General features: G+C 52.1%; 1 protein-coding gene across 2 annotated transcripts in view; it reads left to right on the top strand.

Moving 5' to 3' along the window:
- Positions 1 to 771: 771 nt before the first annotated feature.
- Grhl3 (grainyhead like transcription factor 3) overlaps positions 772 to 25814 on the top strand; it is a 32454-nt gene continuing 7411 nt past the window's right edge. The window contains exons 1-13 of one of the 2 annotated variants that reach the window (XM_031379067.1): positions 772 to 1023; positions 13725 to 13911; positions 15961 to 16022; positions 17488 to 17833; positions 18087 to 18160; positions 18692 to 18845; positions 19018 to 19129; positions 20110 to 20204; positions 21920 to 22078; positions 22659 to 22737; positions 22859 to 22992; positions 24723 to 24757; positions 25723 to 25811. In XM_031379067.1, the coding sequence (XP_031234927.1) occupies positions 1007 to 1023; positions 13725 to 13911; positions 15961 to 16022; positions 17488 to 17833; positions 18087 to 18160; positions 18692 to 18845; positions 19018 to 19129; positions 20110 to 20204; positions 21920 to 22078; positions 22659 to 22737; positions 22859 to 22992; positions 24723 to 24757; positions 25723 to 25811 (1543 nt within the window). In that variant the 5' untranslated portion in view covers positions 772 to 1006. Of the gene's footprint in view, positions 1024 to 13724; positions 13912 to 15960; positions 16023 to 17487; positions 17834 to 18086; positions 18161 to 18691; positions 18846 to 19017; positions 19130 to 20109; positions 20205 to 21919; positions 22079 to 22658; positions 22738 to 22855; positions 22993 to 24722; positions 24758 to 25722; positions 25812 to 25814 lie in introns of both variants that reach the window. The other variant, XM_031379066.1, reaches the window with a different exon arrangement.

Genomic DNA, 25814 nt, shown 5'->3' with positions numbered 1-25814 from the left:
ACACACACACACACACACATGCTCATGCACATGTCGGGGTGGGGGATTGGGGGAGGAAACTCCTCCTGAGTAGAAATCAGCATTTTTTTTCCTCTGTTGCCCCAGAACCCAGAGCGAGAAGACCTTGCACACTTGGTACTTAGTAAATGCCCCCTGTCAACTGAGGCCACCAACTTTAACTCAAGGAGCAGTAGTTTCCCAGACGACTGAACAGGTCTCTGACACTCGCTATCACCCTTCACCCTTCGGCAAGGCGCCCTACCTCTCCAACTTACATTTCCTTGATCTCCTGTAAAGGGCCTGGGGTGGGTTGGGGTGGAAGGAAGAGTTGACAGGAAGTCCATCCTAGCCGGATACTAGGAGAATCAGAAGAAATCTCTTAGCTAACAAAACTAGAACCTGTGGTAATTTTTTACCTGAAAGTGGGGGGCGGGGGGGTAAGTTCTGGAGAAAAGAGAGGGGACTCACAGAGATCTGCCTGCTCTCTTCCGTGAAATTTTCCGGATAGAAAAGGTGAACGTAAAGAGATATGGTGTCTGTGGGGAGATGTTTCTGGGATCCACGATATGAGCGGTGAGATGGACAGAGAGTTCCCTTTGAGCCAAATACCTGTCTGTATTTTTCCTCTAGTTCCCCAGTTCCTTCCCATCGTTTGTCTCCTCCCTTTTCCCTCGTCTCCACCCCCTCACCCCCTCAGCTAAGAAGGAATTGGCCGGCTCCACCCAGTCAGCCCCCCAGAGCTCCGCCCCTGCTGGTGGGCCAAAAGTTAACATCTGCACCTGCTGTGGTCTACCTGCAGTCGGCACCTGTGCTCCCAGCCAATCAGCGCCACCGCAGCAGGGGACCGCTGTCAGCAAAATCTCTACATCCAAAGCGCAGTGTAGAGCAAACGCTTCCCCGGGCAGGGAGGGAATGTCTGTGTCAGAGGAGAATTAGAGACAAGCAAGCGGCCAGCAGCATCTGCGAGCCAACTAGAGACGGATCACTGGAACCTGGGAGAAGGAAGATGTCGAATGAACTTGAGTGAGTAAAGCTGCGGATGCCTGGCCTCCGGCTTCCCCAGCACACCGAGGCTGCCTGGGGTTTCCTGCAGAGGGAAGAGCAAGGGAGGCCGGGCGCCCGGATTCACACGGCAATTTGTAAGGGTGAATGAATGGGCTGACGATCCTGCCTCGGCGTGTTGAGGCACGTTCCACTCTCTATCTAGAGCTGACTGTTTCCCTGGGAAAATAGTTGTTTTTTTTTTTTTCTTTCTCTCTGTGCTGAGCAGTTTCGAGGAAGGCAAACACCGGGCTGCCTGAAACCGTGAATCTTGGCATCGCTTTTTGATACTCTGGAGGGGCCTTGGAAATCAGAGACACTCCCCTCCCGGCCTAGGGAAGCTTTCTCTCTTCTTGCCAAAGGGAACATCTAGGAGGTGGTTCTCAGAGCTGTCTCAGGCAAAGAGTTGAGTTTCTCTAAAGGTTCTTTATGTTAAGTTGGAACAGCCCCAAGCGATCTGGCTACTACAGTGTAGTGGCTGTATACCTGGGCTCTGTAGTGGCTTTCCTTAGGTTCAAACCCCAGGCTCTGTCTCTCCTCCGCTGTTCATTCTTTAAAAAAGTCGTTGGACTTATCTGAGTTCATTTTCCTCATCTGAAAAATTGGGACAAGAGATCTTTGTAGGGTTCTTAGGTGTGCTGAAAGCTGTAAAATGCTTTACCGAAGAGACAGGTCTGAAGTTGTGTTCAATAAATTGTGGTCAGTTTTATCCAGAGGCCGTTCTAATGCTGGGGAAGCCGAGGACCGGATTCTGGTGAGGTCATCTGTGTTGCCTGGCAGGAGGCAGGTGCATTCCTGCCCACATCTGGGATTCAGAATCCCTTGCCTGGCTGACGCTGACTTCACTCTCAGCCTCTGTTTTCGGGTCCAGATGTAGGAGACAGAAATGTGAGTGGCTTGAAGGTGTGGGCAAGGAGCTAGCAGGAAAGGCACCAACTTCTCCCCTCTTTAGCAGTGACCCTTTTGTTGTTTCCTCCCCTCCTCTGTCTCTCTCTTTGGAGCTTTCCCTCAGCAGTGAAGAACTCAAACACTTTCAGGCAGAAGCATTGATGGGTCCCAACTGCAGACAGGAACCCTTGTACCAGCCAGCTCTTGGGCGTGTCTGGCTTGGCCAGCCACATCCACTGTCCAACCACTATAGTTACAAGCATCAAGATTTCTTTTTTAATAGATCCTCAGGACAATGTTTTGACAGCTGGACCCCAACTAAAGTAAACTAGGAACACGGTGCGAGAGCCTAGATTCAAGTCCCAAGCCCTGCACTTATTATCTGAGTGGCTTTGGGTCAGTCACTTTACCAAACCTGCATCTCCTGGTACCTGAGTGGCTTTGAGTCAGTCACTTTACCAAACCTGCATCTCCTGGCCTGTGGGCTGTGACCGGTGGCAGTCCTTACAGGTTTGTTATGGGATTCAGTTTTAGAACAGTGATTGGTTTAAAGCCTGGTAGGGAGCAGGCTAATCATGTCTTTCTCATTTTGTGGACAAATTAATAATTGGGCATTTCTGAAGCTTCTTGCTTTTTATTTTTCTATACTTTGCACACACACACACACACACACACACATTTGAGACACATCTCCAGCACACAGCACACTTTGACCTTGCCAATTACAGCTGCAGAGGCTGCAGAGAGAACCTATTCAGGTTTCTCCTTAGGGGGTATGTGGAAGTGACTTACTTGAACAGGTTTTCTCCTTGTGTCCTGAATAGTTTGGGTTTGGAGTCAGATGGGCTGACAGTAGAGGCTTCTCTATTCTGGAAAGCCTGTACCTGCTGAGTAATTGCAGGCCAACTTTGAAGCTACCATTTGCGATCACAATGATTGACCCTGAGGGCTCAGCTGCTCCTAGAACTGGGAAGTTCGTGGGTGCCTGGGAGTGTGTGTGTGTGTGTGTGTGTGTGTGTGTGTGTGAGAGAGAGAGAGAGAGAGAGAGAGAGAGAGCATGTGGGCATGTGTGAGTGTGTATGCATACATGTATGTGTGTATGGGTGTGTCTGTGTGTGTTCGAGTGTGTTGTAAGTGCCTGTGTGTGTTTGTTTGTGTGTGTGTCTCTGTGTGTGTGTCTGTATGTGTGTGTGTGTGTAGAGAGAGAGACAGAGAAAGTACATGTTGTGGTCATGTGTGTGTACATGCATATGTGTGTATGGGTATGTCTGTGTGTTCGAGTGTGTTGTAAATGCCTCAGCTGTGTGTGTGTGTGAGTGTGTGTGTGTGTGTGTTCTGAGCTGCTGCTGCTGCTGCTGTTGTAGCCTTGGTCTTGCTGTGGCCTTGCCTGGAATATCCTACTAGGCCAAGCAGACTTCTCCAGCCCTCAGAGAATAAACAACTTGTCAGCCCTGGGGCAGGGTGAAAAGTCAGGTCCCCACATCTGCTTCAAATCAGATTGAATGAGTCTGCTCTCCTGACTCATGTGTAAAATGTCCACTGCCAACACATCTACCTGTCGGGGAAACACTGAGCTTGGGCTTTGGACCACCTGGTCCCCCAGCCCCATTCTTAGGCCTCCACTGGGAGGAGGCCCTGGAAAGGCTAGCCAATGTTAGTCAGAAACCAGCTCCAGGCAGCTGGTGGGTGGTGAGCACCTGGCCTTTCATGTGGTCAGACTCAGCGCCTGGCACCTCTGCCAGCCACCCTGGGTGCTTCCAGCCCACAGCCTAGCAGTACTCTGTGGCAGAAGCTGGCTACGAGGGTTCCTGGAGCTTCTGACTTCCCAGGAAAACAACCTGAACCTCCACACCTCCCACCATGGGCCTGGCTAAGTGCGCTGTCTGGCACAGGCCCTGACCTAGTCTGGAGACTGTGGCTCTCTTGAGAGCCTGAATCTTGGTGACCACTGGCTTCTTCATACTCTCAGAAGTGTCCTACTGTGTACAAGGCTAAGACACCTGTTGAAGGATGGAAGGTTTCACTACCTTTCATACACAGTAGGTCCATTCCGTGGGCACCATACCTCAGCGCCCTGGCCTGGGCATTCCCACAGCCTGGACCCTCTGCCATTGGTAACCGAGTCTGGAGAGTGGCCACTGAGAGTGGCTCTAGGCTAGACTAGGGCTCACAACACTGCCTCCCCCTCTCACCCCCAAGGCCCGCAGCGCTGAAAGAGTTAACTCGGAGCGCCGCCCCGCTGCGGTTTTGTGGTCGAAACCATGATTGCCAGGAGCAAATTTTTGTCGTGCAGGAGGTGTGTTATTAAAAGACGGAGTTACGCGGCTGGTGAATGAAAAGTTAAAAGCCCTCATTAAGCTCGAGCTGTAAAACAGGGCGGATCGGGGGCGGGAGCAAGAGGGGCGGGGGGAGGGGTGTTAACGGAGGCAGCAGCGCCTGTATGCGAGCTCTGGGAAGCGCGCTAGCCCCATGCAGTCCGGACCAACTTCCAAGCCCTGTGCTGGGTTCAGACAAAAAGAGGGACAGTGGCTCCGATCCCCGAGACCCCGACTGCACATTAGACGTTCTGGCAAGCGCTTGATCAGCACATCTCTTTCGTCCTTCTGGATGTATAATCAAGTGACACTGATTAGCCAAGATTTCATGGAAGAGCCGGGCTTTCTCATCCGGACCCAACCAGACTAAGTTTCTAAGCCTAGACATTAGGTTATAAGATGTAGATCGACTCCCTGCTTTTCGTTTTTCCTGTAGGTTCCCTGCTCTGTGTGTGTGTGTGTGTGTGTGTGTGTGTGTGTGTGTGTGAGAGAGAGAGAGAGAGAGAGAGAGAGAGAGAGAGAGAGAGAGAGAGAGAGAGAGACCTTGCCTCTGTGTAACCTGCCTGGAACTCAAGTAACTCAGACTTAGTTTCAACTCATGTCATGATCCTCCTGCCTCGGGTCCCTCAAAGGGGTTGGGATTACAGGTGTGCACCACCACACCCAACTCTCATTTTATATACTTGAGTTTTACGAGCCTGCGTAACTTTTGAAATGAGGCAAGGAAAGAGAGTTATTATTTGTAAGAAATAATTATTATTGGCACATCCAGAACACCATTCTCCAAATGTAGTTGCTGTGAGAGGGTTGGGGGGGGGTGGCTAGCTCAGCTAGCACCCTTGCCTGGCACGTACAGGTGCTGAGCTCAAACCCCAGCCCCCTCCCCCACCCCCCACCCGCACTGAAAATAAGTAAATAAATAAAAGAGGTCCCTGGCTCTGGTCCTCACGTGGGAACTTGGATATGCAAATTCCAAGCCCTGCCCTAGACTGAATCAGAAACTCTGGGGGCGGGGCTGGCCATTCTTTGTTTTAACAGGCCTTCCAGGTGACTCTGACATGTGTTCAACTTTTTAAAACCGCTGGCCTTGGGAGACCAAGTAGAGGACCGGGAAAGAAGGCTCCCAGGTCAGCCTCGGACCTGCTGTGTCATTGCTGAGTCAGCGGACCCAGAGCCCCGAGGCAGGGTCACACCTGTGTTAAAGCCCAGATGGCTCTCGGCTCTCAGATCGCAGATCAATGACTTTCCCCAGCGCTTCATATCAATGTCTGCCTGTATAACGCAGGGATAAGAATACCCACCTCTCAGGCTGTGGGTGCAGGCCGTGGGGGAGGAGGTAGGGGAGGGGGAGCTGGCTGTGTCAGTCATTCACCCCTTTTCCTTTTTCTTAACTTCCCTTCCCCTCTATTCCGTTGGCCTCCACCAAAAAAGCTCAACGGGCTAAGGCATGGATCCCCTGAGGGACCTGAGTTCGATTCCTGGGCACAGATGGTAGAAGAAGAGAATGCCTGCCATTGCCCTCTGACCACACATGATATTGCACAGCAGACGTGTGCATACATGTGTGCCCACACAACACTCCTATGCACATGTATATACACACACATACATACAACTGAAGAGTTACTCCCTAGTGTCTTCTCAGGGAGCCATCAAGATCTGGGGACACTGGAGGATAGACTCAGAGGACAGAGTGTTCCCAGTGCTCTGCACACACCGTCCATCACAGAGTAACCCTCGGTGACTGTCTGCTACTGTATCAACGAGTAACTGAAGAGAGGCAGTTTTCCAATTGAGAGGTAGAGCTCAGGTTTTTCCATCCCTATTGAACGGTAGAGAAAGAAGGAAAAAAAAAAGTCAGATAAGCAGCCAGGAGACAAAGGTGTAAGAGAAGAATTCCCACATAGGGGGGTGGTTTTCCAAAGGGCAGAAAGCAGCAAGTTTCTGGTATAATTAGGAAACGACATGTAATTAAATCAGATGTAGCCAGCAGTGTTATCTGGAGCCTGTCCACCATCAGCCTGCCCTCCTGGATCCAGAGGAGGAGGAGGGTGCCTGGGCTCTAGCCACTTAGTGCCAAGCAAAGGCTGGGAAGGGATGGCCCCGTTTGACCGTGAGGGAGAAAGTGAGGCTGTTAGCCATGCCCTTGACTGGGCTGACCTCTCAGAGCCCGAGTTCAGAGTGATAACAGAGGAGCCATAGCATTTGACCTGCATTATCCTGTTGCTAGTGACACTTCACAGATGGAGGTAAAAATGAAAGGCCGTGAGTAGAGGCTATTTAGCAGGCACTTGGTGCTTAGTGATCACTGAATGGATGATTCCTATCATTCCTTCTCAGAGAGATTCTCACTTTCATCTTCCCACAAAGGCACAGAGGTGACAGGTGCCGTGCTGAAAGTCACACAGCCAGGAAGTAGCCAGTTCCAAGGCTGGAACCGGCTGTGTAACCTGGGGCACACCCTCCAACCAGGTATGTGTGCTGCCTCCTTCCAACTGGGGCCACCACACAGTCAGGTCCGCACTCCAATTGAGAGCATCCCCAGAGGGCCCTGGTTCATGCGGCAGGGAACATTTTACAACATATGCAGCCAGAAAACCAGATGGCCCACTGGCAAGCACAGGAATGCTGGGGCGCCCCTGTCATGCTCAGAAACACCTTGCGTGGGGCTGGCTGAAAAATGTTTCCTCTGTGAGCGGCCATGGAGGCTGTCCCTGTGGGTGACTGTGAGTGTGATTGATTGATCACGGCTGATGAAGTTGGGTGGCTCACAGCTGGGTTTGGCAAGTCACTGACTGGGTGTATCTGAGTGTCGACACCCAGTTCAGGTGGCCCCTGGAACTCTTCCTCCTTAGGCTTCAGGGAACTGGAACCCAGCTTGCCCAATCTATCCGGGGGTAGGTACCTCCATAGCTGAGGCTTGGGGCTGCCAGCTTTGGCAGTGAGCTTCCTCCTGCTCTGCTAAACGCAACACTGTATTACTGAGATGACAGTACCTTGTCATCTCAGCTTGACCTCAGAGCTGGGTAGGATGCTTCCAGACTCCTGCTCTGTGGTCTGCGTTTTAGGTCTCGGCACCGCTTCTTTGAGACATCGCGGCTAAGGTCTGCCGATGCTCAGAATTGCCAAGATTCTAATTGTAGGAAATGAGATGAGGAAGTCTAACCCAGCAGCCAGGGTGGCGTCTTGGTCTCGCTGGGAATTGGAAGCGGCTCAGCCCCAATACAGCGGCAGCCGTGACTCAGAGCACAGCTGGGACGAAGCTTTTCTTCTCCACTCTAAGCTTCCTCTGTGTTGGAATGTGCTGGAGTCAAGACACGAGGCTGACTGGGCATGAGACAGCTGAAACTGCACCTCTCCCGTGCCAGGGAAATGCTCCATTCGCCAAGGCAACCCCACCCCGCCTGGGAAGTTTGCACACCCCGCTCCACTGTTAAAGAGGTTTAGCTCCAGCTCTCTCTTGGGTGAGGTTGATACATTGATACATTTGTGAGGGCGACACATTGATTCACTGGCAGGTAGTGGGATGGCAGCTATGGGAAGGCTCCTGATACTGTGATCTGGCGACCCCAGTTCCAGGTCTGATGTGTCAGTACCAACTGGTGGCCTTAGGTAAATCGGTAGCCTCGTCCGTGGGTGTTTTTATGCTATCAATCGGGGACAGTCATTTCTTCCCTCCCTACCTTACAGGCACATTGCAGGACTTCAGATATGACAGACAGATGACGATACATACTGGGGGGAAAAAAAACACTATGCAAATAAGAGGGATTGTCAAATCCTGGACTTTAGGTCCCTTCTCAGTCAGCTGGCCTTCCCTGAATCAGGATGATACATGCAAAGCACCGGCTTCACACCCAGTGCACAGTAGGCCAAGCCCAAGCTGACACCTTTGACCTTGGCTCTCAGTTGGAAGGTCTCAGGCCTTCCCACCCATCTCTCTCCACCTCTTTCTCAATAAACACCCACCTGTAGCTCTCTAGGGCTAAGGCTGCTCACAGGGCCTCTGGCTTCTTCACTCTCAAGACCTATGTGGTGTTAGCTGTCTGTTTGAGGTGAGGGTCATGTCTGTCTTCAACCTCCTTGATGACAAGGACAACCCTGACTTACTATCCCTAGGATAGAGGCTAGACCACGGCAGGAAGTATTTGCTACAGTGACATGGGCTCCCTGGGCCCTGGCTTTTCCTCTCTGTCCCTTGGTGTAAAGGTGACTTATCGTGAAATTCCCAGGCCAGGTTCCCAGATCACCTCCTTGTCTCCACTGCCTATTCCAGGGTCTTTAAAGTAGAATAATAACCACCATGTGTGTTGGGAGACTCTGTCAGATAAGGACTGTGAAAGTCAAGGCAAGGGGTTATTACACTGTCTCCCTTGTCTTTTGACCAGAGCCTGTTCACAGCCCAAGGCTTGGAGGGGTGTGATCATTCAGGGACCTCAGGCAGAGTCTCCCCTTTACTCTCATTCTGGAGTGCTGGGAGGATGATGATGGTGATGATGGTGATGGTAGTGATGATGATGGTGATGATGGAAGCCTATTTACAGTGGCATTATCACTGGCAGGCTCATAAGCACATTTCTTATGTTAATGCATGTAATTCCCCTAACAACCCAGGAGAGATTAACTCTGTGTGACTCTGTGATAGTACTGTGTTCTCATTAATATTCTTCCCAGCATTCATCAGGAACTAAAATTAACTCCCAGGCATGTTTATGGTCTGTCTGCTCCAATTAGACAGAAAGTTCCATGGGAGCCGAGCCTTATCTCCCTTGGACTTGGCCGATTTCCCAGGGCCTAGAAGAACCCTTGATTGGCACATGAGAAACATTCAGTCGATCCATTTAACAGATGGGGAAAACAGCAAAGAATGCCTCAAGAACACACAGCTCCCCACCTCATGAGCTTGTGTTATTTCTTCCCATGGTGCACTGGGCTCTCCCCGCTGTGCCCTGACTGGGATCTGAGGTCATCACACATATGACCCAAGGCCCAACTAGTTTTCCCGCTCTCCTCCCACGTTCTGACAGCTCAGGGGTTCTGTCTTAGACTGGGACACCATCTGGGAACCTGGGCAGAACCCAGGGAAGGTGACCTAACAGGATAGGCATTTTTGTTCTAAGCTGTCATTCATTCCCGAATAGGACTAATTCCTTCTTGGAATCCCTTTCCATAGAGCCTGTTATAGCCCCTGGGATGTTCCACTCTGCCTCACCCACTGAACCCTGCCTGAGTCTTTCAAAGAGCACAGACCCCAGTTCCTGATTTCAGAACTCTGCTGTCCTTTGTGTACAGTCAAGACTTCCAAAAAGCTAAATGCTTAGCCTTAAAGCATGAGGAGAACCGATGGCAAAAGCAGGCATGAGCCCCGGGACTCCTAGGCACGAGGGCCGGAACCCCTGGGCATGAGGGCAGGAACTCCTGGGCATGAGGACAGGGATTCCTGGCCTCTCAGGTCCTCCCTAGAAACTCCTCCTGTCACTGCCTCAGCTGCCCATGCCCCCAGCCTGTGTGAGTGGGGAATTCCTCTGCGCCTTGCAGAGAACAGTTCAGTGTATTCCAGAGGAGGGAAATTTTCAGACTAGGAAAGGCATCTAGAAAGGCGATTAGGGGACTCAGAGCTGATACTTGGAGTCCAAGAGGTCTGAGTTCAAGTTGAGCCACAGGCACTTCGGGGCCTAGTGACCCTTAGTAGATGATGGCTGTTTGAGTCTCAGTTTCCTCTTCTTGTAAATGAGGACACATCTGTGTCTCCGGGCTGTGGTGTGCAACAGGTGGGATGCCACCCAGAAACTGTTGGCACAGTGTCTGCCTATGGTAGATGCTTAATATATCCAAGGGAGGGCATTGTTTATCAGAAAATCAGACTTGGGGGTTCAGAAGGAAGCTTGTAGACGCTTGTAGACTTGGGGATCCAGAAGGAAGCTTAGAGACGCTTGTAGCCCCCAAAAGCCTTCATATGGAAATTTCTGTTCTTTTGTTTGGGGTATGACTCTATTGTCTTTTAAATTCTATTTTCCAAAAGGGGTTGGAAGATAGATAGTCCAACCTGAGACTGGCCATTTCTTAGTCAGCAGATCCAAGGCAGAAGTCCAGACGTGTATGACCAGGCTGGTAGCACAGCTGATTCTCAGCATCTAGCTGCAAGTCAGCCTTGAGCGTTGGTATGGTATGCATACATTAGGCGCTTGTTATGTGCCGACAGGGTGTGTATGCATTAAGCATCTGTTAACGTGCCAGCTGAGGTTCTAAGCATTTTCTTGAGTGTGAATCAAGGTACCCAGGCTGCGTAATCCTCCCTTTATGATCCTTATTCAGAGATTAGAAGCATTGTGAACCCTAGTAGGACTTGCTAACCAGCCAGGGGACCAGGGAAGGTGGGGTCCCCAGACACCCTCTGCTTTTCCCATGCCACCTCAGTTAGGGAGTTGCCTAGCCTGGAGCCTGGCAGGGGAGGGGCTGCTCACTTAGTCCCTCTAACCCCAGGCTCAGGGGCAGTGAGGAGGGGCCTCTTCACACCCCTCTGTCTTGAGGCCTCTTGATTTATAGCAACAGAAACTGGGGTGTGGCTCATTCTTCGTGCTCCTTACAGCAGGAAGGTTTCTGTCATTTCTCTTTCCTGTATGACAGTTCCTTCTGCTTCCCTCTCACAGCCCAGGAAGAAGGCAGACAGTGGGGCAGTAGACACTGTCCCCGGATGAGAGTGCAGGACTGTCCCTGTAGTCCCTACCGCCTGGCCGCAGCTTGGCTGACGGTTCCATTCCATGAGTGGAAGCCTGTTGCCAAGCCTCAGGCAGCAAGGGGCTGAGGTCCAGAGGTGGCTTCCACAGGTCCCCACCCACCTACCTGTCTGGCCCAGTGCCTGCAACTTCCTCACCAGGGTAGCCTCCCCCTCTGGAAAAGACTGGAATCAGGACAGAACAATGTGGCTAGTGGAAAGCACACGGCTTGGGAGCTAGATAAGCCTGAAGTGAAACCCGTACAAGGCCCTGGGTTCGGTCCCCAGGGCCACAGAGGCCAGGTGTGGTAGCGCATGCCTGCAATCCCAGCACTTAGGAGGGAAATAAAGGAGGATTAGAAATTGAAGGTCATTCCCAGCTACCTAGTAAGTTTAAGGACAACTTGGGTTACACGAAGTCCTCTTGAAATAGTAACAATCTGGGGCTGGAGAAATGGCTCAGTGGTTAAGAGCACTGACTGCTCTTCTAAAGGTCCTGAGTTCAAATCCCAGCAACCCCATGGTGGCTCACAACCATCAGCAATGAGATCTGGTCCTCTTCTGTAGTGTCTGAAGACAGCTATGTATAATAAATAAATAAATGAATAAACAAATAAATAAATCTTTTTTTAAAAAGATTACTTAAAAAAAAAAAGAAATAGTAATAATCTTGATTGGGTAGTTGACTGGCTGGTTGATCATGGGCATTTTCTTTTCTGCTCCAAATCTCAAATCTCTCCATCTGTACAGGGGAGGCAAGGTCATCTCCGGATAGTGTCTCGTGAGGGGCAGAGCTGAGTGCTAACAGTCCGGATACTGTGGTCCATGGTATCTGGTGTGGTTCCTGTGACCGTAGCATGATGCATCAGTCAGACCCATGGGACCCTTGTAGACAAGGAAGCTCTAGGTTGCCAGCAGACCGGGGAACTCCCTACTTCATCTTTGAGCTGGGCAGCCATTTTCTCACTCGCCACCTCTTCCACGTGCCCCGAGTCCTAAAATAAGCACAAGAGATTAGCAGGTGACTGCATGTTCCCATTCCCAACCATTCTGCAAGTGTGGCCCCCCAGCTGGCAGCAGCAGCAAGGGTGTTGTAACATAATGCCTTCTCAGCTACTCCGACAGAGGGAATCAGAAAGTCTTGGGCTGGGGAAGGTAGCTCACTTAGTGAAGTGCTTGCTCAACATGATGACTTGCCCAGTGTGGTGAAGCCCTGGGTTCTATCCTCAACAACACCTGATCTAAGTATGGTGGCACATAGCTATAATCCCAACACTTGGCAGTGCAGGCAAGAAGGTCAGGCACTGAAGGCCATCCTTAGATACAAATGTTTGAGGCCAGCCTGGGCTACTTAAGACCCTTTCTCAAAATAAAAAGACTCTTGGGGTGTGCCCAGCAGTTGCATTTTAACCAAAAGGCCACAGCTTTCTCCCTGGTTTGAGTGTGGGAGTGTGAGGGTCCCCACTCACTAAGGGGACCCTGGGAGCCTTTGTTTCCTCCACGAAATGAAATCAGCTGTGCCCTGAGGGGACACTGCATGGACCATGCTTAGCTGTGCTTAGGCTCAGTGCCCATAATGTGTCCAGGGCAGAGTGAAGACAATATGTCATTGTCCTTTGTTTTGGGAAACAGGGTTTTACTCCGTAGCCCAGGCTGTCCTGGAATTGCAATCCTCCTGCCTCGGCCTCCTGAGTACCGAGAGGTAGGTTTGCACCTCCCGCCATCCCCTGCTGGAGGCTAATTTTGCCATCATCCCTATCCTGTATGCTTCTGTCCCCTTCTTTGAGCCCATGCCTGACAAACAGCTTGTCCTGGGTCCACAATGCCTTTTATTTGTCTACACATCTTAACCCAGTGCGGGGCTTCCCCTGCCTCTGTCTGGCCTCTCAGGGACTTACAATCCACGCCAGTCCAAAACGCCCCTTCCTAGGGCCAGCCTCTGCCCACCAGCTCTCTGGCTCTCGTATCCTGTCCTTTGCTGCATTTCCCTTGACTTGATAATGTGCAGGCCTCTGTGCCTTTCATGGTCTCTAGAAAACCCCGGTAGGCATGCTCCACTGTCTGGAAGTTTCCTTTTTCTGGAGACTGTTGCCACAGTCCCCCCCGTGGACAGGAAGTGCCACAGCAGCAGTCTGTGGAATTTTCTCAGAGCCCTTCTGAGGTTGGCCAACCCTATGGTCCTTGGGCAGGTGACAAGGGGATCAGGCCCAGGTCTGTAGCTTCTGCGTGACAGCGTTTAGCATTGATCTGGGTTTCCTCAAGAGGCAGAGGAAAACCTCCCGTTCCTGGGGCTGGCATCTTTAAATTCCTATCAATGGCAGGAGCTGTGTCTTGGGGATCTTCCTCTGAGCCTAAAAGAGACGCTTCTTATTCATGTGTGTGTGTTTACACGTACGCATGCATATATGCATGTATGTAGATGTGATGTGTGTGTGTATAGGTACATGTGTATATGTGGATACATGTGCACATATGTGTGCATGTATGTAGAGGCCAGATGACAACCCTACCCATTGTTGTTCTCAGATGTTCTCCAGTTTGCTTTTTTTGAGGTACTTACCTGGAACTCAGCATCTAGGCTAGACTGTCCCCACTAGGGAGTGGCAGGGACCTCCCTGTCTCTGGCCCCTCTGCGCTGGGATCACAAGACCATACCACTAGCAGGGTGAACTCTTACCTGGGGACTAAAGTCAGCTCTTCATACTTGTGTGGCCAGTCCTTTACCAGTTCTCTGTCCCCAAGTGACCCTCCTTATCCACTTGCAGTTTCAGGTCTGTGCGGCTGCTGAAGAATGACCCTGTGAGCTTCCAGAAGTTTCCCTACAGTAATGAGGATGAGGCCTGGAAGACATACCTGGAGAACCCTTTGACGGCTGCCACTAAGGCCATGATGAGAGTCAACGGGGACGAGGAGAGCGTGGCCGCTCTGAGCTTTCTCTACGACTACTATATGGTAGGCCTGCCCCCTCGGACCGGGTACATGGTCGTTAAGTGTGTCTCTGCTGCCAGGCCTTGGGGCTCGGCAGCCCTTCCACCCAGGGCCTTTGCATGTGCCGGTCCTCTTCTCCTGACTAAACCCTACTCTCAGCCTGGGCCTCAGCCCAAATGTACCCTCATTTTCCCATGACACGGGGAGTCCAGAGGGTCTCCTGGGTCTCAGATCTGTATCATCAGATCCTTCCACCCTCCCTGCCACCCTTCACCTTCAAAACGCTGTGTGCCCACACATTTCCGTCTCCCTACAAGACGGCTCCTGGAGAGTGGCTGCACATCATGATCATGACTGAAGTCCCAGCAGCCCATAAAGCCCAACCCAGTGTGCAACACACTTGGCTTGAATGGATTCCTGGCTTGGCCAAACATACTGTATCTCAGCCTTCCCCAGCAGGCATCCTTTCTGCCCTGACCCTGGGTCATCCTAGCCTCCCGCTATCCTTACCCATTGTTCTGATCTACAGAACAGGAGATGAACTGTCTACAGCTGGCGAACTGTAGCAGTCTCCTCTTTTCCCTAACGCCTTCCTCTCCTTCCAGCCTCTGCCACCAGGCTACCTTTTCTTGTCCCTATTTCCGGGTCTTGGCTTTGGCCCTGGGGACTGTTGGTTCTCAGGCATGGATGGGCACTGGGTGTTTTCACCTCTGCATCAGTTTATCAGTCACAGATATGAACTCACTAGTACCGCCATTACCCCCTGCAGTGCCTGCGCCTATGCCAGACATTGCTAATAGATTGCAGCTTGCTTCCTCACAGAGCATCTCTGAGGCCTCAGCAGCTTTGCTGACCCAGAGCTCCGGGCAGCCCTGCCTGTTTGAGTATCTGAATTGCCACAGCAATGCTGTCCTGCACTGGGGGGGATGGCTCCAATAAATCTGCCTGGATTTGTTAAGACAACGGGCCCTGAATGTGAACATTCAAAACCTTGTGGCGGGGTCAGAGGTAGTGGTGTTTGTCCACCCTAATGTGGGAAGGAAGGTGAATTCTCTGCATGACTTCAGCGATTCAGATAGACCAAAGTGTACAGTTCCTGACAGAGAAGGCCCCAGGCTGTGTCTCTGGGTCTCATCCCAGGAGAGCTTAGGCCCCCTGCCTGCTGTCTGCCTGAAGACTGACAGTCTCTGGATCCTATCTAGCTCAGGCCAACAGAATGGAATTTGATCAGCTACTCCAGCTCAGGGTCATGATGGAAGCCAGAATTCTCTATCCATCTTCAGATCCCAGCCTGGAGTTCACAGGGTGAGGCTAGATTGTAAAATAAAACCCACGCAAGAGGTCATTTTCAGGGCTGTGCCTCTGCCCCTTGATCCTGCTCTGTGTACCAACAGTTCTCTTTGAGGCTGGTATGAGGTCCACAGGTGGGTAGAGCGTTACCCAAGGACACACAGCCAATATATGGTAGATCTAGAAAGGGAATTGAGAAATGGATTTAGAGTCTATGTAGAAATGAAATGTGGAGTCTACACTCCTTGAAACAGAGTCTCTGACCCTTGCTCTCCCTACCTAGGTCATAGTAGTAACATTAATAGAAGTCCAGGGTAATGAAACACATTAAATTAGAAGCATTTTATACAAGGTCTCACTTGTAGGAAGTGCTCTTTTTGAAAAAGCTGCTGGTTTTGTTTTGTTTTGTTTGTTTTGTTTTGTTTTATTTTAATCTATAGCTTTAGACTTTCCTTATAGGAGGAGTTATAATCCCCTATTAACGTCAGAGAGGTACAGTCATTTAGCCAGAGTCACACAGCACTTTTAAGTGGTGAAGCAACTCAGCCAGGCAGGTCTGACACCTGCTAGCAAGCTCTCAACTAGAAAGCACAGTGAAATGCTATCCGGCCTGTAGCCTGGGGCTCCATCTCCACAGTGGCCAGAGCACCTGCCAGCTTGAAAGACTCACTTTTCTCCCAAGAGTGACAGGGCCTGGCTTCAGGCCCTGGAGGATGGGAGGGTCCCATAGTCGGGCCCTAGCTAAGAGCCACCCATCAATGTCTCTCTTCTTTCTTCTCGAAGGGCCCCAAGGAGAAGCGGATACTGTCCTCCAGCACCGGTGGCCGGAATGACCAAGGAAAGAAGTAAGCTACTCAAGACCATCTCTGTCTCTTTAGACCCTTACCTTCTGCTCTGTTGGGAACCCTGGAATGCTGGTAGGCCTCCTGTTAAGCATAAGGGGTGTGGTGCTGGAACCCACTTAGCAATTCTATATTTATAACTTCCTTTAAGATCAGAAGCGCACAGTATGTACAACCCAGCCTGAATTCTACCCATCTTTATGCTGGCGCGATAGGGAGGTTTCAGAACAACCAATCTCCAGCTGTTCATGCCTGTCATCTCAGCATTTGAGAGGTAGAAGCGGGAGAATCAGGAGTTCGAGGTCATCCTCAGCTCCATAGTGAATTTGAGGCTAGCCTGGGCTACAAGAGATCCCATCTCCCAAAACAACAACAAAGAAAAAACAACCCTAATGATATCAAAAGAAGAGTTTCGCTAAGTTATAATAAAGCTGTGCTAGAATGCATACAAACACACACACACACACACCAGACCCCAGTTGCTCATACCATGTGGGTTGGCATTTACTGCAAACACACTTCAAAGCCACGGGAACAGGAAAGCCTTAGAGGTGGCTTTCTGTCTAGCCTCCAAGCCCTCCTCCAAGGGGTCACCTGACTCCTGGCATTCTACTGCCTTCTAGCCTCTGCCTGGCATCCATACCTTAAGCCACAATGTCCTTGCAGAGAGAATCCTAGGCCGAGCATGGCCTGGTGAGGACTGGGGGGTTGGGAGGGCAGAATCCTGCCTCTCTTTCTGCATTTCATCTCTCCTAGGAAATAGGATCTCACAGAAGTCACTACATAGGTAGGACCTCCTAGTGGCTTCCAGAAAGATCCAGATGTCTAGGGTGTCATTGCAGCTCTCTGTGGACCCAGTGTGAGCCAGAAGCTGGCCCCAGTCCTTCCCTGCACTGCTGGAGTAGGGTTGGGCTGCATGGGCCTCTCTGAAATGAACGGTACAGTTCAGTGACTTCTAGTCGCAGGGGCAATGCCCTATTCTTGCAGTCAAACTCTATAGTTGTATATAAAGTGAAAAGTAGGAACTTCTGTGCAGTGCTCTACCTGTGCCCTGAGCAGTGTGGAGTATTTTCTTTTCGTTGACCTTTCTCTGAACACACATCCACTGTCTCCCAGATACACAGCCACCTCCCAGACACACCCCACTTAATGTCTCAGTCCCGCTGTTTTGAAGTGGGGACATTTTGGCACAGGGACATTTGGCTCAGAAACAAATGGTTAAACTTTCAGTATTTTAAGTTAACTAGCCCTGTAACAACCAAAGCAGGTTATCTCCTCAACCCAGGGCCCGGGTGAATTACCATTTCTTATCCTCTCCCCCTCATGTTGCTGTGGCCAACTGGCCTGCCACAGAGTCCTGTTTAGAGTCTAGCTTCTCACAGGTTGGGAGGGCCTAAATCTTACACAGGATCACCATCAGTCCAGCCAGAGAGATGGAACATGCTTACTTTTATGATCTCTCCCCCAGGTACTACCACAGCATGGACTATGAGCCGGATCTTGCACCCCTTGAGAGCCCCACGCACCTCATGAAATTTTTGACAGAGAATGTGTCTGGAAGCCCAGACTACACAGACCAGCTCAAGAAGAACAACCTGCTAGGCTTGGAAGGGGCTCTACCCACCCCAGGCAAAACCAACACCCTCCCCCCAGGTCCAAGTAAGCTGGAAGCCAGCTCCATGGACAGCTACCTCTTGCCCACCAGCGACATGTATGACAGTGGCTCCCTCAACTCATTATTTGAGAGCATTCATGGAGTTCCACCCACACAACGCTGGCAGCCAGATAGCACCTTCAAAGATGACCCACAGGAGGTAAGGGCCTGCCCCTGAACCCCTCACAACACCCCTGGACATATTGTATGCATGCCCAGAAGGAGAAAAGACAGTACAGAGGTCAGAGCTTTGCCACGGGTGGGAGAAAGTTCTAGACCTAAGGCAGGGCTGCCATGTATTGCCATCCAAGTTTACGCTGCCCAGCCCATGCGGCTGTGTGTGCAACCCTGGGCTGAGCCCCCTGCAGCCTGAACATGGCCACTTACTCTCCTGTGCTTGTGTTTCTCTTCAGTCGCTGCTCTTCCCCGATATCCTGAAGACATCCCCAGAACCCCAGTGTCCAGAGGATTATCCAGGCCTCAAGAGGTGATTTGGTTTCCTAGGACCTCTGGGCAGGAGGCTGAAGATAGAGCTTCACAGTACCCCTAGAACACAGCAGAATCCACAGCCTGTTCCTGGGCAGTGACGGGCTGTGGGCTCAGCACCCTGTTAGAAGTACACAGATGTGTAAGCTCAGTCCTTGAGAGGCAGAAGCAGGAGGATCACTGCAAGTTTGTGGTCAGCATGGGCTTTGTAGTGAGTCTGAGGCCAGCCTGGACTATATGCTGAGTTCCTAGCCAGTCTGGGCTACATAGTAAGATCATCTCTCAACCCTCTTAGTCTCTCCAAACAAGGGAAACTGAGGCTTAATTGCCTTGAGCCCCCCATGGCTTTGTCCCTACCCTGTTTTTCTTTAGAGTCCTTTGTTCAGTTAGAACGTGTTTCAACAGAGACCATCCCAGGTCAGGAGAATGACTTAGGTCACACTGCAAGCCCATATCACACCCAGACCACTGCCCCATGCTCCCAGGACACCTCCACCTGTAGCCTGTCTCACCATCCTCTCTCTCCCCACAGCGACTTTGAGTACACCCTGGGCTCCCCCAAAGCCATTCACATCAAAGCAGGGGAGTCGCCCATGGCCTACCTCAACAAGGGTCAGTTCTATCCGGTCACCTTACGCACCCCAGCGGGAGGGAAAGGCCTCGCTTTGTCCTCCAGCAAAGTCAAGGTGTGTGTGGCAGCTTGGGGAGGGTGTCACTGGTGAGCTTTGCTGGAGAACGCTTGTCAGTTAGAGGGTGGGCAGGAGGGGAGGTATAAGGCTGGGCAGCTGGGCCATGCTCCAGGAGGGAGCCTGGTGCCTGGGCCTCCAGACCAGGGTGACATGACTCCTGTGCTTACAGAGTGTGGTGATGGTTGTATTCGATAACGACAAGGTCCCCGTGGAGCAGCTGCGCTTCTGGAGGCACTGGCATTCCCGGCAGCCCACCGCTAAGCAGCGTGTCATCGACGTAGGTGAGAATAAACCCCGTGCCTTTCCTCCTGTACCCTTCCCTCTCCTACCCCAGATCAAACCCAAAAGGGCTCAGGGCAGGAGATCACATCTGCTGATGGAAATAGCAGCCATTTTTCCTGCTTTGCTCTGGGACAGGCGGGGCATGGGGCCCTTGGTAGTGTCAGTGAATGGGCCCTATGATGTAGGAGGTCAGATGACAGAGTTGGATGCAGGAAGCCCTGCGTTGTGTCCCCAGCCCTTTGTAAAAACAGGCATGGTGGCACAGACTTGTAGTTCCTGCACTTGGGAGTGGAGGCAGGAGCATCAGTTTAAGGTCACCTGGAGTATACAGAACTCAAAGCCAGCCTGGGCTACACAAGACCCTGTCTTAAAAAAAGGGGGTGTGTTCCTGGGCCACCCCAACCGGCTAGAGATCCAGACTAAGTCCCAGCTCCGTCTTTCCCTGCCTGCCTTTATGACTTATGCCCCCTGCCCTCCGTATACCTCAGTTTATCCAACTGTCAAATGTCAGGTGTCCAGCAGCTTGGCTGTGTGCAGGTTGGGACTGGTCAAGGACTTGACTGAGAGGCTGGAAAATGGAGCAGTTAGGAGACTGGGCTTAAGAACCCAATAGTGTGCTCCTTGCTTCGCCTTTCATTTGTGGTGTGACTTTGGGAGAGAAAGCCAACCTCTCTGAGCTCCCACTTTCCTCCTCTGTAAACTGAATATTCAGTGAGGCTCGCCCTGTATCAGTATTGCATTAATGACAGCTGCCAGGAACCCTGCTCCAACGCCTGCTGCCCCACCGCACACCCCTTGCTATGTGACCCTCACTGAATTACCTCAGAGACGGTCTGCCACACTCCCAGGATAACCTCTGAGCCACAGCTTGGGGGTCTGCATGCATGTCCTTGCCTGGAGTGAGGTGTGGCTCATAGCACCCCTCCCCACAATGCCCCAGTCTCTTTCCCTCTGACCCTCTGGTCTCCTACACTTCCAGCTGACTGTAAGGAAAACTTCAATACGGTCCAGCACATTGAGGAGGTGGCCTATAATGCGCTGTCCTTTGTGTGGAATGTCAACGAGGAAGCCAAGGTCAGTGTGGGCTTGGGTGGGGTGACCGTGCCTGGGAAAGGCTTGAGGGGCCCAAGGGTGGTGGCACCCCATAGGCACCAGAGGCATAGGCTGACAAGCAAGGCTGCACCCAACCCTTCCCCTCAGAAGCCATGTCACTGTGTTAAACTATATAGCCCCAACTGACGGGTTGTCATGGAGATGGGGTGACTGGCAGATGTCAGCTTGTCAACACAGCATCCCTATTCTTCAGATAACTGAGCCTCACAGGATGGGGCTCAAAGCTCCCCGTTGCATGCTGACACAGGCTCAGAAGTAGCAAGGGAGGGCTTGATCTCCGGCACTGGCTTCTTAGATGTTGCGGGCTGCGGTGAGCTCCTAGTGCCATCCATGTCTAAGAGGCTAGAACAAGGCCAAGGGGTTGATCGAGGGAGAAGTCAAGGAGAGGGAACCCCACTGGCTTCCTTCATGGCAGCTTAAACCCCAAGCATTCTCCCTACCCTGGTGCCTGAGCCCATCCCCAGGTGGTCACCTAAGGCTTTTCTGGATTGTGGAATTTGCAACAGCTTGACCCTCCAAGGCTGAGTGACCTCTCTCCAGTCAGTCCTCCTACACCCTGAACAGGCTCACCACACCCACTGAGCCTGGGACCTCTCATCTGAAAGGCATCTGTGGACCCCTGCCTCCCCTGGAGGGACATGGAGAAGATATGGGGAGGGGGGAGCAGGCTCAGCGGCATGGTTGTTATTCAAACAGAGCTAAGGGCTAGAGGAGGAGCCTGCTAGTCATGGGAGGTGGGAGAGTTTCATGGGAAGGGAGAGGTGGGTTTCGGTGGGGATTTTTCTCACGGCCTTCATGCCCTCAGGCCTCGGTCTCAGTACTAGCTGGGAGCTGGTAGAGGCTGCATCAGAGCTGGGTCGGGAGCTCCCACAAAGCCTGTGAGCAGAGGGTCTGTTGAGATGCTTCTCCTCCGACCCCCACCCCCACTGTCCAGGGCGAGATTGTTTCTAAGGGGAAATATCCCAGAGACCAAGCCTACACTGGGGGCTGTCTCACCCTGAGCCTGCCAAGACTGAGACAGGCCCCCAGGCTGGCCTTTGAGAAAACACAGGCTGTCTGTAGACTTGGAACCAAATTCTCACTAGAATCTCCAACATCCCTGATCGACAAGAAGAAGTGTGAACTCTCCCAGCCCCAAGGGATTCCTTTACCCATCCCCCATCTGCAGATAAAACAAACAGGGTCTGAGGAAGCCCGTAGCATCTGTCCAAGCTCATGCCCTGACTCCCCAGGGAATGGGCCGCAGCAATTCTGTCTCAGCTCAGCCTCCAAAGCTGTAGGATAGAGATAACCTGGGTAGCTGCTGGCCACTACCTGCACATGACTATTGAATGGGCAGCCAGAGCTGGGATCTCATGCTGACTGTTAACTGGTCCTTAGCTTGATGTGTCACCTGGGTCAGCAAGGAAGCTGTGTCCCCCTAACTTGCTTGGAGCTGAAGAGAAGTAAACCTTCAGACCTACAGACCTCAAAGGCTCCTTTAGTGCCCTCCCAGGGTGGGTTGCCCTCAGTGAGCGAGAAGGGGGACACCAGCCTGACTCCAGCTGTACCCCTTCCCATCTGTGAAAGGGAAGCAGGTAGTGATGCCTGCCCGCAGGCCCAAGATGGTGGAAGGGTAGTCATTGAACTCTCAGATCTGAGTAGACCACTTATCCGGCTCCCTGCTCTGTCCCTAGGTGTTCATCGGTGTCAACTGTCTGAGCACAGACTTCTCCTCGCAGAAGGGGGTGAAGGGTGTCCCCCTGAACTTGCAAATTGACACCTATGACTGTGGAGTGGGCACTGAGCGCCTGGTACACCGAGCTGTATGCCAGATTAAGATCTTCTGTGATAAGGTGTGTGTGTGTGAGTGTGAGTATATGTGTGTGTGTGTATGTGTGTGTGCTTGAGTGTGTGTGTGAGTGTAAGAGTGTGAGTGTATGTGAGTGTATGTGTATGAGTATGTGTGTGTGCTTGAGTGTGTGTGTGTGTGTATGTGAGTGTGTGAGTGTGAATATGTGTGCTGGGGTGTGTGTATGTGTGTGTGTTTGAATGAGCAGGAGACACAACCTGCTTCTCTGAAAAACCAGTCCCTCTCTGTCGCTTCCTCTCCATGTGATTATCCCATGTGTTCCTCTCAGTTTTTATCTCTGCACCCTTCTGCAGGGTCTGTAAATCGGGCTCTGCGGCTCCATTTTCTCCCCTCCGTCCTACTCATTCCTGTTCATCTCCCCGACTTCCCTCCATCTCCATCTCTATAAGCTTCCTTCTTCATCTCTCTCAAGACTTGAGCGGACTTCAGGGAGCTGAGCCTTAGGCAGTTGCTGGGCCATTCCCCACTTTCTCTGTGGCCTGGCCCATATTCAGGATGTGAAGCAGCAGCTGTGGACGCAGCAGGCCCCTCCCCTGGCCCCTGAGCACCACCTCTCTTTGCAGGGAGCCGAGAGGAAGATGCGTGATGATGAACGGAAGCAGTTTCGAAGGAAGGTCAAGTGCCCAGACTCCAGTAACAATGGTCAGTAAACAGTGGACAGCGAGCCAGGGGAGGCAGGCCAAAGCAGAGGAGGACAGAGAAGATGGTCAGGGGCTTGTGTGAAGGGACTTCAGGGCTCAGTGGCTTCTTTGTATCCCAGCAGGAATCAAGGGTTGCCTGCTCTCAGGCTTCAGGGGCAACGAGACCACATACTTGCGGCCAGAAGCTGACCTGGAGACCCAGCCTGTGTTGTTTATCCCCAACCTGCACTTCTCCAGCCTACAACGCCCAGGAGGGGTGAGGAAAGGGGCAGGCTCCTGGGAGAGAGACCAGGCGGGCCCTGGATCCAGATAGGGCCTGTCTAACCACACTGCTGGGGGTTTTACTTGCCACCACCATGATGGTGTTAGGGGGTTTCCTGGTCCTGCTACTGGAAATCAGGAAGAAGTTTAAAAATGACCATTGACCAGCTGGGCGATGGTGGCGCACGCCTTTAATCCCAGCACTTGGGAGGCAGAAGCAGGTGGATTTCTGATGTTGAGGCCAGCCTGGTCTACAGAGTGAGTTCCAGGACAGCCAGGGCTATAGAGAGAAACCCTGTCTCGAAAAACCAAAAAAAAAAAAAAATTTGACCACGTGGGTATTTAGCCTCAGGGAGCATCCTGAGGAAAAGAGAAATGAGTTTTCTATCTATCAGACTCTCTGAGCTTGGGCTCACATGGAAGATGTCAGTTGGAGCCATACCCAGGCCGGGTGGCTGCTCCGGGGCACAGCTCTGAGAGCTCAGCAAACCTACAGCCTCTTGACCCTTTCTGCACCTCTATGAGTCACCAACACTGGGTCCCAGGGTTGGGATGGAGGCACACTCCTAAAATCACATGGCCAGAATTTGGACCCACTTTGAAGCCTAAATCAGGATCCAGGTGCCCTTGGTCACTCACTGTCTCCCCAGCCAGGGGTGCCATCACAGAGCATCTGCAGCCTGGAAGCTCTAACTGAGCTATGTTATCTCCCTCTTGCTTGCCCGTCCAATCTGTTCCCTTTGCCAGATAAGGTCAAGAGCCGCCGGCTTCACTCCGGTCTGCTTCCGTCACTATTAGCTGGCCACCTTCTTCCCTCGAAGGCTCAGCTTGCATGGCTCCCCGGGAGCTTTTGAAGGCCAGGCCATGGTGCCTAATTAAGTCCTTGGGCCAGGGCCAGGAATCCGGAGAGGGTGGGTTGGTTAGCAGGGGAAGGGGAGAGGGAATAGGGGTTTTTTACAGAGGGTTCGAAACCAGGAAAGGGGAGAACATTTGAAATGTAAATAAAGTAAGTATCTAATTAAAAAAAAAATAAGGAGGTGCATCACAGAGCTGGATATGACCACCAACACAAAGTAGCTTCCACACGCCCATAAGCATACCCCATCCTTCCTGTTCTCCTGGAAGCAGCCTGGGCAGTGGTATTGGCTTTTCTATATTGGTTCCATTATAGCCTGAGGCCCTAGAAAGGAAGGCTTAGTTCACTTAGTGGCCCCAGCTGGGTAGGCAGCTATTCTGTGGGAAACCAGTAGGGAAGAGTTGGTCCTAGGGAAAGAAACAGAGCAAAGAGCCATCTCCTGCCCTCTCTGGCCCTGAATGCTCACCCCACAGGACCACACAGGGAGGTCCAATGGGCAGCGCAGTAGCAGTCGCGCCAGGCATGCAATATGCCCAGGAGCCTTGCTTCAGCTCCATCTTCCCATTATCACTGGTCCCCAGCGGCAGGCCCAGTAGCTGCAGCTCCCCACCTCTGGGCTTGCTGGAAGCAGGCTGGGTCACCAGCCTGCCTGCAGTACTGTACCAGTTCCGTTGTGTCCCCGAGTCTCCAGTTCTGCAGCCTGATCTGGATGGTTCCTGACTCGAGACTCACCCTCCCCTCAACTCAATTAGGGAGCCCTCTGTGCAGAACAGAGAGGGCTCCAACGTGGTGCCCACCCCCTTCCTGCACAGGTCACTCTGCTTTTCCTTCTTGTCCCTGACCAGAAATGTCTGTTCTCTTTGTTGCAGGTGGTCCCCTCAGCAGGACACAGCAGCTCTGACAGGTACAGGAAAAGCAGCTGGGGTCCGGTCCTTACCTAATCCTATACCCCTCCCGTTGCCTCCTGTCTTTCCCCTGCTGCCTGGAGCCAGGCCTGGGTCCTCCCTTCACACTGAAACCACCTGGGTTTTTATAGGCTTCCCTTACATGGAAAGTTGGCAAATCTCTGGTGAGACACCTGCTTGTAAAAAAAATAAAGGCAAAGAAAAGCCTCCAAGATGGGGACACACATTCAGGGGAGCAAAAAATGGGGCTAGGCTGGACACCCCTTTTCTCAGCATGTCCCCTCCAGAGGCCACAGTCACTCGTGCCCCTCCCTCTGCCAGTCAGAGCCTCTGTCCCAGCAACCCTGGGGGACCCCCGAATGTTTATAGAGGGTGAGGCAGAAGGGCAGGGCAGCGTGAGTGTGTGGCCTTAACTGGCTTGGCTTTGCACACAAGCTGTCTGCCGGAACCCATTTCTCCCCTATAAACAGTATATATGTTCCCTATGGAGCTTTTCTCCAAATTCTCTCACCATGAGTGATACAACCCACTCATATTATCTAGCTACTAAGTCCCAGGGACAGGACTTGAACCAGAGCCAGCTTACTCCAGACCCCACAGTCCCCACTCCTCCCTAGGCTCTACCCATCCCTGGCTTGCTTCTTCTAGAAGACATAATGTGGGCGGTGCTAATAGTTCACTTTGATTTAGGCATGCTCTCCTATAGCAGGACAGCTCTCTTCATGGCCGGCCTCTCAAATGTGTCATTTGAGGTTACGGAACCCAGCCTGGCATGCTGCCAGCATGTGGCAGGGCTGGGGTCTGACCTAGCTAGACCTGCTCCCAGTCTTAGGACTTCACCTCTATCCTAACACTTTGTTACCCGTCCCTGGTTCCTGCTCTGCCCTAAGGGCCCCGGGCGGGGGTTGGGGGGGGAGCTATGGGGGGCAGCTGTCCTCACCCGCCCCCCTCTGCTGCCCTACAGGTTGCCTCTGAAGCGTACGTGCTCACCCTTTGCTGAAGAGTTTGAGCCTCTTCCCTCCAAACAGGCCAAGGAAGATGACCTTCAGAGAGGTA

This window comes from Mastomys coucha, unplaced genomic scaffold (genome assembly GCF_008632895.1).
Source record: "Mastomys coucha isolate ucsf_1 unplaced genomic scaffold, UCSF_Mcou_1 pScaffold18, whole genome shotgun sequence".
NCBI lineage: Eukaryota > Metazoa > Chordata > Mammalia > Rodentia > Muridae > Mastomys > Mastomys coucha.
This window is presented reverse-complemented; position numbering and strand designations above follow the sequence as displayed.